Below are 12,056 nucleotides of genomic sequence, written 5' to 3' on the forward strand. Positions count from 1 at the left end.
CATTGGGAGTTCTCCAAGTTTTCTGTCCATTCAATGGAATTTTGCTATACTGGCTGCTGTTAGCTTGTGGAAAACTCAGAAAAAAAAAAGTCAGCAGCAAGTGGAAAACACAGTACTTAATTTCTGTCCTGCTTGTGCTCTATTTGTTTCTGTAACTGCTGCATTTTCTCCCTGTGAGGGGAAAATGAATGAAAATTGCAATCAAATGCATGTGAGAAAGAAATGGCAGCTTTGAAATATTCACAACCAACACAATTTTGATTAAAGAAAGAACTCTGTTTTTAATAGTTTTTTTGATCATTAAAAAAGTTTAAACCTGCATAGCAATCATTTCAAAAATAATTATTTAATGTTCCATAATGAAACTGTACACAACCTAGTCTCGAGCGACAGAAGCCTGTGAGGTGGTTTGAAGCAGTCCAGAGCAATGAACCCCTGGGAGCCGTGAATCAGCTTTCTGTTTTCAGGAATTTTCTGTCCTTGGTACAGTCTGGCTCCTTGTGTCAGTGGATCTGCGCTGGGCAGGGCGAACAGTTCAGTCCCCTCAGCAGGGCTCCTCAAAGTCGTTCAATGTCTCGATACTTCTTCCTCAGAATGGAGACCTGGTCTTTAAAGAGGACAGGGTCGAGCCTCATCTGAGAATGGATCAGCGGCATATAGCCAAACCAGCTGGCAAAAGTGTTCATGCAGCTCTGTCGCTGGGCAAAGTGGTCGGGGTCAGCCCAGCGCGACGCCCTGGAGGTCTGCGCGGAGAGAAACACAGAAATCGGCCATCAGCGTTGATGAAACCACCCGAAAGGCAGGAGGCCTCACGTCATGCTGCAACAGGGTTTGAGGTCACCTCGCTCCACAGCAGCAGCAGGAGGCTGAAGTCTAGCCAGTGGCTATTTTCCAACCACGGGAATGAAGCTGTGCCCATAGGAGGAGCTGGCCACCGCATGGACCTTTGCTTGGAGAAGAGGCAGTGCAGGAAGGCGACCTGAACCCTCACTGCCAGCAGCCCTCACCTGGTGCACAAGTACCTCTGGGCAAGCCTCCCAGAGCCTGTCAGCACACTAACTCACAATCTTTCTCTCTCTCTCATTTTTTTAAAACCCACAAGCTATTTAGGAGAGAGGAGAACAAGTCATAAAAAAAAAAAAAAAAAAAAAAAAAAAAAAAGGGGGGAATGAAAACAAGGACACCATTTTCCACTAGACGTACAAATCCTAGAACCAGCTGCTGCCCATGGCCTTCAGCCATAAGAGGAAAATGCTATGAAATTATTACAGATTTTTCAGGTCAAAAATGCACTTTTGTGGTCTAGACCTGCAAAAATTTATACACAAGTAATTTCATGTTGTTTGCAATTAATCTCAGTGCCACTTCATACATGCCTAAATTTACTCATGCATGTGAATGTCCTGCATGTAAAAGCAGGATGCTCCCAAAAATCAGACTGGCTGAGAGTAGTATTTAAGACAGAACAATCTCAAGCACTGAGAAAATAAGCTGAAATTGCAGAAACATCACATTAAACTCCAATCTGAGAAAAAGATCACAGGTTGTCTTTACACAAAACACTGTGGTCCGATTTTCCAAAGCTCAGAGCAATTGTAATTCCAACGAAAGTCCACAGAAACTCAGCACTTCTGAAAAAAATAAGACCTTAAAGCTTTGAAGCAATTATTATTCTGTATCTGTGCCTAAATTACATGTAAAAATATAGTGCAAGTTAAAACTACTGTTTAAGAGAAACTATGGATGCTAGGGAACCACTAAGTTGTTTTGTGCCACTTCTCATGCATTTCTATAGGATTTTACTTCTATTTCCACACCACTTTAGAAACAAATATAAATTCATAAACTCAATGTGTGTTAATTAAAATGTGAGGAAATGGGTAGCCAGGGAATTGCCAAAGGAATTTGGTATCAGACTTGATCTTTATCCAAGGCTTGTTCAGTTTAGCTAAAGTGGTAGGTTATAATGTACATTGATTCCAGCCTCTTGATTATACACAGCCACTAAAGAGCAAGCAAAATCTTGCTGCTAGAGGATTACAGCAGACATGCTGGCCATTAGCAGTGAATTTCCATATGACCATTAATCTCTGTCACTACACTGAGGTTACAATAATTTTTTATTTGCCTTTCAAGGAATTATGAGCATGGTCTACTACATTTCCCAAAGCTGCAGGAACAACTTGTCTTAAAGAGAGAGTTATAGTTCACGGTTAACTCACGTGAGCTCTAAAAAAAGAAAAATGCATGCAGAGACTGCGCAGAGCAGCCAAAGCACAGCCCTGTGGACTAGCAGAGCTCAAACTGGAAGCAGTAAGTAGCTTTGGATGGCACTTCATTGTTAATATAAGGTCTCCTCGGTGCCCAGATGAGTCAGAATTACTGAATATTACATATAAATCAGATTAAAATGCAGTGTAAAATAGATGAGGGAGTCTACAGCCTGCCTTGGGCACTCCTCAGTCCAAGATCCAGAATATTGGATAATGCTAATAGAAGAAAATGTGAGAGGAAAACAGAGGGCCCCTAACTTCTCCCTTTTCCCCCAGTAACCTGGATACAGATTATAGTGCTGATCATGGACACCACGGCAGCACAGATGGGAGGTTGTTTAGGATTTGCAGCTTCTATGCTCTTAATCCCATCACTTGCTCATATAAGGCAGAAATAGTCCCCTAAACCTACCAAGCATCTGTGTTATAAAAAGGTGCATCTATTTCTGCAGGAACAGAATATTTATCCAATGGCTAGAAGAAGCTCTAAAACAAGTATTTTATGGCAGCCAGTGAGAGATCATAACCATTGGACAAAATGTTCATCTTGGGAAGAATTGTTTAAAAAGCTAAATTACCTCTGTTGTTAGAGTCTAATGTCAGTGCTTTACTAACCCTATAAATTTTTACATAGCATGAGCATGGCTCTGTACATGACATTCATTAATAAAAATTAAAAATATAAAATCTTTTTAGAATTTACTTCTGCTTCTAGCATTGCCTGACTAGGTCTTAGTTCCAGAATACAGAAGTCTAACCAAACTCAATCACCACAATCAACTCCAGTCATCAGGTCCATGAGTTTGGAATCACCATGCTCAGTGATCCTAACTAGAAGACTACTGCACATCGAGGAGTTTATCATCCATGTAATAGTTGACCTGAGAAAGCACAGGCCCATGCTGTGCTGCTCAAACTCCTTGGCTACAGGGCAAACTTAGCCAGCTAATTGTAATGGAGGGCCTGTAGGCAGCTCCCATTAGGTGTCCATCTAGGAATCTTCCTCTTTGTCTAAAGGTGAAGCAGCATGTTCTCAGGTGAACATCCTTTTGCTTGATGAATAGGATTGACTTCTTCTAAGAAAATTCTACAAGAGCTCTAAGACCAAAATGTGGTCTTCACCATGGATGGGATTTGCACAGCACTGTGCTCTGACTGAGAGGTCCATCAACTGCTGTATCATCTTGGGGTTCTTAGCATCATAAGGGACAAAAGATTTAACTGCTAATCTTTTCTTCCACTCCTATCTTTCAATATTCTAATTAAACATTGTATTATATTTAAAGATTCAAATGAGTATTCTTTCTTATGGAGATCTAGAAAGAACTGGTACCTACCAGTATACAGCACCATAAAGAATAAAATATGAGAAAACTATGAAGAGAAGCTGTCATCCACATATAGATACTTGCTTTTTCTCCTTTGAGATTTTCTTTCATTAAAATAAGCATACTTAAAGTCTGTTTACAGTTCTGTTAAACTAAAAACTGCAAAAAAATATAGTAGAATTGAATTCATTCTATAAATCTAACCTGGAAGTCAAAAAGCGTATTAACAATACATCTCAATAGCTAAAACATGCTGTGGATACATACCTGTCCCATCATGGTCTCCTTATACTGTTTTTTCTGTGTTACTTTGATTGGAGGCAATTTTGTCACGGCTGACACCAAAAAATTCATGAGAATGTCCTCACAATTGGCCAGTTGGTCCACCATATTCTTTAGGCTGGCAGGCAGGTAATGAGTGTACAGGTAGTGATAATATCTGGGAAACCAACAGCAGGGTTATTAATATAAGCCACTTTGTTTTCAGGGACTATGAACTCCAAGGAATTCGTGTCCCAACCGAGATACATATTTTGTATGCAAGTCTGGATACACCAGATCTACTCTTTGGTCTCATCTCCAACGAGAAGGGAGAACAAATCCATATCTCATCAAGGCAATAAATAGTGTTATTGGAGAAACCAAATATTTGCCCAGTTTTTTAACTGTGTTAAAAGAAATAACACTGACCTAAGTGTGAGATAATGGAGGAGGAAAGAGAACTCCTCATGCTATATTGTGATAGCCAACGTTGATGAATCTATTCTCCATTTCTTCTTTCAAAACTATGTCGAGAATTAGCCTACTATTAGCCTACTATTTTCCTTCTTGTTAAATCACTTTCCTCTGGGCCTACATTAACCCCTTCAGCTCCTCTTCTCTTTTATAGAGAAGAGCACCAAGTACTGCAGAACTTTTTGACTTTCTCTTAAAATCTGAAGAGAACTTCAGTCCACTGAAGTCCTAACGACAGGCATTTTCTCCAGTCTGCTGCACTGCTCTGTGATGTGCCCACTGCACTATATTTCTAGAGTAGTCAGAAGACTTTGCAGACTGCAGCTGTCAGCCAACACATACCCAGAGCTGGGCTGGAAGTAACCTCCTTTCTGCTATGCTACAGGCCGTTCAGCCGAGCAGCTTAATGAATTTGGGAACTCTTTGAAGTGTGTAATTCCTGATGTTAAAAAGAGCAGTCTGACTGCCTCAAAATACAAGTGACTTCAAAGAGACCCAACAAGCGCAATAATGATTACCAGATCCCCAGAGCTAAACCAAGAACTTAAATTATTACCCCATAAAAAGTAGACCCATTTATTATCTTTCCATTTTTTCCCTTCACCAGAAGAATGCTCTTTATTCCCTCCACACTATTTTGTTTAAGAGAGAAGGAAGACAGCAGATGCTCTGGTTTCTTACTTGTGGTAAATAGCAGCTCCTGTCAATACCATGGAATAGTCATTAGTCCATTTGGAGGTATAGCCCCATCTCTCCTTAGTGTTGTCCCAGAAGTGACTGCGAGCAGGATACCCTACAATCCTCTCTGGAAAACTCTGCCAAACTGTAAAGGCAAAATCCACCTGCAGACAAAGGCACAGGCCAAATGAATAGCCAAATTGTTTCAACAAATGTCAACAAAACAAAATATTACTTTGCCATTAATTCATTATTCAGAATCTTGAAACTGTTGCAAAACATTAATTCTATGTATTCATCAGCAAATTAAACTGACTGCTTGACATTTTGCCCTATAATTATGCACATTTTAATGTTTCCTGTTAAAGGGAGTCTAGAGCATCACAGCATTACATTAACATTTTCAAGCTTGCCCTTTACATATCAAACCTTTTCAAGTTACAGAAAGAATAGGTGTAGATGCATGTATTCATAGTTAGATGCACTACAGTGGTAATAGCCATGTGGTAAACTGAACCTTTTGCACATCTTTATGCATCTCACTTACCTACTATTCCAGTACTGTCAACACAAAGCTCTGAAAACAAGGAGTCAAACACTTCAAATTGTAAGGGTGGCTCAGAAAGATTAAAACAAATAATCAGTGTGCAGTGCTTCTACATTTTCTTTCTGTTCCAAGCCTTTGAGGTACATACACTTCATGTTTTAATTTAAGACTGTCTATATGGCCAAGAGAGTTAAATGCACATCTTGAAAAAAGAGGAAGATAGCATTCCCATGTAGTCATACAGCTTTAGGAGCCTGTGCTTTAAGAAAAATGCTCGATACTGTATGAACCACAAGAAGATTTTTGTCTTGCTGTAACTACTTTAATAACTTAAATCTCTGAGAACTACTAGACAAATCTTAGAGACAACAGGAAAGGAATGATTGGGGTAGTCTGCAGCTGGCTTATCAGCTCTGGATTTGAATGGAGCTTGGTAAAAATACATATGGATAGCTTTTTTTTTTTTTTTTTTTACCAATGTGAAATTTTTAACAGTCCCCTCATTTCAATTTATGTCTTGCAGCCCAAACTAGCCCAAATTTTTAAAAGAATTAAAGATAATTCTTATTGCCCCAGCCAAAACCATGCAAACAAGGGATTCGTTTCTACAGTGCATACAACGTTCTCTCTCAGTACCCAAGGGACTAAAAGTTTGCTCAAAAATACTCGAAAAACCTTTCAAGAATACAGCCTCAGTCAGAGGTTTAGAGGTTAGATAAAGAATTGCAGCTATGAAAACAGTTACATTGCGTGTGATCATTGTCAGACTTCCCTCATTTACAAGTGTTTTTATGAAACAGAAGAGTCACACATGTACTGGAACACAAAGTTAGGGACTGGTTCTTTTCTTTCAAGTTGATTCAAGGAATCTGAGGGCAACTAGAAAGACAATGTGCACAAACTAGTTATCGTTGTGATAGTTCTGATCTCATCCAAATCAATACCACATGAAAGCACTGAAGGTTTTCTCCCTGTAAAGGCCTTTCCCATAAAACCTGACATCTGTTTTCTTTAGAGAAGTTGGAGAATCTCAAAGTAAAATAAATACCAAGGCAGCTACATTCAACATCCTCACTTGTGCATTTTAACATCTATCCTTGTACCAGTGAGAGGCACTAAAACAACTATCCTAAGGGAAATTTCCCTTTAGAAAAAAACCTCCAATTTCTCATTCTATGTAATTTTCAGCAGCGTTATCACTCAGCTGATCAGCAGGAAAAGGCAATGAGTGTCTTAAATCCCCATATCATTTCTTATCCATGTTGATTTCTAATTACTTCCCATACAAACAATCTTCTTGGCATGTGGGTTGTTCCTTGCCCCAGGGGAATTATGCATCAATCCTTTGGGAATAGAAACCTTTTACTAACCCTAGAGCTGATAATTGTTCCTCTAGACTGGAGCACGATCATGTTTGACCACATTTGAAATTCCCTTCCCTGGGCTTCTCCACGATGACCTCACATGACAAGCCAGTTTCAAGTGAAGTTTCACGCCAAGCATTTCCCATGCTTGAGACATGCTCTTTATTTACACAAATTATTTACAAGTCATATGACCATGGAATTGAAGCAAGAGAAAAGCCCCAATTCTTCAAAGTGAACCATCCGCCTTGCTGACCTGGGCATCCAGGGACAGACATATTGAAGCTAAAATGTCTCTGCTAACCAGAGGGGCTAGCCAGCTGCTTCTCTCGGCAGCCCCGGCACCACGGGGCTTGCACAGCTAATATCCACACTATGAACAAGGAATATTGGCAGCAAACCGCCCACATGAGGGAAAAAGCCACAAAGAAATGTGGACATCGTTTCACCCAACACCAAATATTTGTATTTTAGAATGTTTAGCATAAAACATAGCCAAGTTGAACGAGAAATGTTATTTGTTTAACACGCATTCCAGAAGCCTGACTGACTCCAAAGACTGGAAGAGACCAAAGACCAGGCAAAACAAAACAAACCTAAAAATTCTCATGGGATCAACAGGCTAGATTACTGTAAATACCACCACCATGCAGTGATGTCCCTGACAGGCCTACCATGGCCCTCAGGGCAGCTGAGACTTTTACCCTTCATTTTGAAGAACAACTTGCTTAGGAACTCCAGGTTTAGGATTTTTTATTTGAGGGTCTTTCATTTGGGAGTTAGGTTTTTTTCTGGCCATGTAGGACTTTGCACACAAGTGATAGTGGCTGTAGACTTCCTCATCCAGCAGGAAGCACCAAGGTGTAACCTTGAAATCAAAAAGGTTCAATGCCCATGACTTCTTCCATCTGTGCAGCAGAAGAGGGTTACAATGGCTCTTCCTGGTGCAGACTGACCAAAGCACAGCAAATCCATACTGGGAGGAAGAACAGTTGCAATCTCATGCATTTACAACAAATTCACTGAGACCTTAGGGTTTATAGCAGTGACTGCTGGCTAATGTTAGATGTTCCTTCACTAACAAATAAGCAGTAATAGCGTCAGTGAAAGATCCACATCACTGACAAGAAAGCAGTTTTATGAAGGTAGAGCAGGGAGATGGAAATGGATATAAACATGAAAAAAAAGGAAAACATAAAAGAAAACTGAGTTTTTCAAGCTATTCCCTGGCCATCATTAATAATGTATTTCCCAAATATTGCACTCTATATAAATTGTCATCAATTTCCCCCACAGTTCTCAGGAAGTGATTCCAGAAATCAATACTCCTCCCAGGTGTAAAAATTGTTTTTTTACAGTATCTTTCTTTTCTTAGGGCAATCGTGCTCTTGGCAGAAATACTCCAACATCTAAACCAGCAAGGATCTCCAGTTCTGTGGGATGACAAGAGTCGGCAAGAGAGCATGTCTTAGTGCAAATGAGAAACCTCGCATTAGGGTGGAAGTACTGTCTTCTGGAGTGACAGCAACCCCCTACTGCTGACATCCTTTCCTTCCCCACCTACACCCCTACTGGTAATGTGTGGGGAAAAGAGCTACCCCAACCAGCAAAGTGAGAACAGAGTATTAAAGCAGACTGCTCTTGGCTGCCTACACCCGCCTGCAGCTATGTAACTAAAATAATAAAGAATGGAAGAACCATATGCTAATGATGAGCCAATTAACCAGGGCAAAAAGCTCCTCTGATAGCAGGCGGCGGCAGGGCTTCTGAAATAAGTGCAGCACATTAAACCTGAGGAGTATAGCAGGAAATATTTTAACACTTGCTCACTGGCAAACCCAAGAGAAGAGCCCCTCCACTGTGTTCAGGGTGAGTGGAGGAGCCAAGGAGATTTCCAAGACAACAGAGCTCCTTACCTCAGTGGTTGAAAGCACGGTGTCCTCATCCAGACTTAGCACCGCATCTGTAACTATGTTATCGTAGGGTAGGAAGCGACTGCTCATAACCTGTGGGTATCCAAGGCAGGAAGGGGAGGGAAAAAATCAGTTGAAAGGCTCATTTACAACGGAAATATTCTTTTGTTGCTCACTCTCATTTTCTTTCATCTGAGGCACAGCGTGCGTCTCTATCTGATGGAAAGGATCCCTCAGCTCAGGAGTGAAAGACTGTCATTATCATCATCCAGAAGTCAACTTGCTTCTTGTGCTTAAGGGATTAATTTCTGAACAGATCTCTTGCTTTGGAGCAGGCTACCTTCCTTATGTGACAAACTGTAACTGTATGCACTGACGGCTAGATGTATCTACAGTTTCTTTAGGGAGGATTTTCTCTGGTAGCTAGGATTGTCGTTCTGCCTTCCTATGGGATATGAGGATCAAAGATAATGAAGTGCTGAGAAGGACTTTGTAGCATTCATAAGGTTACACAGCTGGGAAGCTAACAAGTCCAGGTCGTATGTCCAGGGCTTTGTCTATTGACGGAAGTAATGCTACTAGTGTAAAGCGATACAACTCCATCTCTGTGCATTGCTGCTGTATCAACAAAGCTACTGTCAAATGGAGCAACTTCTCCCACCAGAGAAGGAAAATAAGCTAAAGAACATGAAAACATTGTATCAGATGAGCTTCACATGCATCAGGAATTATACTGGTATCATTGCATCATTTTTAAAGTCACGTTCTTAAGTGACATCACGATATGCATATAAAATCTATATGCACCATAGGCTTTTAAAAATTAGGCCATGATAGTTCTAAAAGCAGTAGGAAATAGATAGGAGAAAGTGATCAAATAGGTAACAACAAGAAATGAGAGTCCATATGGTTTCTTTACCAGACTAATTAGCACCTTTGGAGAACTGATGAGTGGAAATAAGGACAAAGCACTATTTTTTTCCCTCACTTGCTAGAAAAAATAGCCTGACTAGTTAATAGACTCTTTGCTTGTGTATAAACAAATGGGTAGGCTACCTATGCTTATCTTTTGACAATTGTGGAGGATATCATACTACTCTTTGAGAACATTTATCAACTTATTATGCCAAAAACAAAACTAAAAAGTCAGGACATATAAGACGAAATCACTGCGGAAAAAGGGACAAGGGATCTATGCCCAGACCCAGAGAAAGCTCCGTCTCCCACACTCACTTTGTTCACTGCTGTGTTCTTCTTGAGAGCATCTCTTCATCGCTATGAGGCAGAGGCCAGGGTTGTGAAAAAGAGGTCACCTGCCAGGTGTTGAAGGTTTTGCTTTGCTTAGGCAAAGGCAAAGCAGAGGAAGCGACTGTCAGGATAGGGATTCTCATCCTACTCTTTCATAGGCTGTGTAAAATTGGATTATCCATGCATTTGTTTTTGTTGTGAAAGCTCCCTGTTGTAAAATGGGTGTGATAATATATCCTGATTTCATGGGGGAAGAGTGAAGATTAGGTAAAGAGAGACCTCTGTGATCCTCTGGACAGAATAATTCTGTCTGCCAATATGCTTCAATCAAGTTTGAATACGAAAAGTAGTTCCTTTGTACAACCTTTGAATTGTACTGCTCTGGCTCTGCAAGCCTTGTCTAAACAAACAGCTTTTCTGTACAAGAAGCCATTTGGCATACTTTGGGATATTACAGAGAAGAGACTGTCCACTATAAACACACCTTTGTGTACTCAGGAGACTCATTTGTAATCTAAACAGTGCCTGGGCCAATTTCTACATACCCTGTCAAACTGGTCAAAGTTTCTCTCCTCTATCTCACCTCTGAAAGCTTTCCAAAAAGAAAGAAAAGAAAATCCTATAACGTCCAAAAAGCTTAGAAATTTCTATAGTCTTTCTCAGCCACAGCTCTACTAATACTGTTTACATGGCTAACTAAGGCAAGAGCCATTAGTTGCCAACTTAGCAGAGCCCTTGCTTTTCCCTTGTTAAGTCAACTGGGGAAAAGAGCAAAGACACGACTGTAAATTCAAAATAGGATTATACAGCCAAGCAGCTAAAAGTTCACTTTGCAAATGTAGAGCTTGAGAACCAAGCTATAGAGATAGAGATCAGAGAGGAGACCAGCCCAAGAGCATCTGCAATCAAAGTACAGAGGCAACAAGTCCTGCTTCTCTAAGGCCTGGTTTTGGAGAGGAACCATCTACCCCAGTGTGAATTTTTTTTTTCAAAAAAAGTCCTCTTCTCTCATCTGGGTGCTGGTTATTTAGACTTAGTGCAAGTGAAAGGACAAATGAACAAGCAGGTTGCACAGTAAGAAATGTCACAGTAGTTTTGTCCCCATGTGAGTGCTCCTGCTCCTTTTTTTTGCCTTGAGATCCTATCACTGACTACAGTATCCTGCAAGGCCATAAAGAAGGAACTTTTCAAAGGCAGGTTAACACATTCATTTTCATCTCTTCCTCTGCTTTTGTGCTCACAATTGATCCCTAAATCTTGCATCTGACTGCTCAGATTGAAGGAATTCAGTTTCATCACTAATTTTATGCGCTTGCAGATTGACAGAATTCTCCAAAATGGGGTCAGCATTACCTGTTCTTGGAGGCACACCTCAAAACAGTCCCACCTGTGAATCTCAGACTCACAGCATTAATTGCCAGGCTGATGATTACTGAGAGCACAAACCTCAAGCATCAAACATGAATCCATGATCAAGTTGATACAAAGGGCCATGTAAAAGAAAGGGGCTGTCACACAGCTGGGAACTACAAAGCTTTCATCAAAGCTGTTGGAAAATAAATTCTGGTTCCACTGGAGAATACATGCAATCTTTTATGGTGCTCCTCTCCACCTACCTTGCTCTCTCCTTCAATGACTATGACAGGCACAGAAGTGGCAGGCCAGCGGTGTTTGGCTGGGAGGGGTTTATCACAATTCCATAAAACAATGATCTGAAAAAGAACATTAGACCATGATCAGAGACCTTTCTGGCAAAGCAGTTCAAACCCTAAGGACTCAGTCTCCAGACAGAAATGTCAAATTCAAGTTGGGAATTTCCAAATCAACAACATGATACAAATCTGTATAAAAATAACACTTCTCATGGTAATTTCACCCATCCTGACTGTATACAACATACATCCTCTAAAGCAAATGCAGGCTGATAAGGAACTCAGGAAGTCTCTAGCCCAGGTCACAAGGACGTCACT

The 12,056-nt window shown here is 40.5% G+C and overlaps 1 protein-coding gene across 1 annotated transcript in view; it reads right to left on the reverse strand.

Annotated features, from left to right (window-relative positions):
- Positions 1–255: 255 nt before the first annotated feature.
- EXT1 (exostosin glycosyltransferase 1) overlaps positions 256–12,056 on the reverse strand; it is a 187,031-nt gene continuing 175,230 nt past the window's right edge. The window contains exons 7-11 of the mRNA XM_062570565.1: positions 11,703–11,798; positions 8,842–8,931; positions 5,018–5,178; positions 3,869–4,040; positions 256–743 (exon numbers count right to left, since the gene is read on the reverse strand). Coding sequence (XP_062426549.1) covers positions 558–743; positions 3,869–4,040; positions 5,018–5,178; positions 8,842–8,931; positions 11,703–11,798 — 705 coding nt within the window. The 3' untranslated portion in view covers positions 256–557. The remainder of the gene's footprint in view (positions 744–3,868; positions 4,041–5,017; positions 5,179–8,841; positions 8,932–11,702; positions 11,799–12,056) is intronic.

The sequence above is a fragment of the Rhea pennata genome, chromosome 2 (assembly GCF_028389875.1).
Source record: "Rhea pennata isolate bPtePen1 chromosome 2, bPtePen1.pri, whole genome shotgun sequence".
NCBI classification, from domain to species: domain Eukaryota; kingdom Metazoa; phylum Chordata; class Aves; order Rheiformes; family Rheidae; genus Rhea; species Rhea pennata.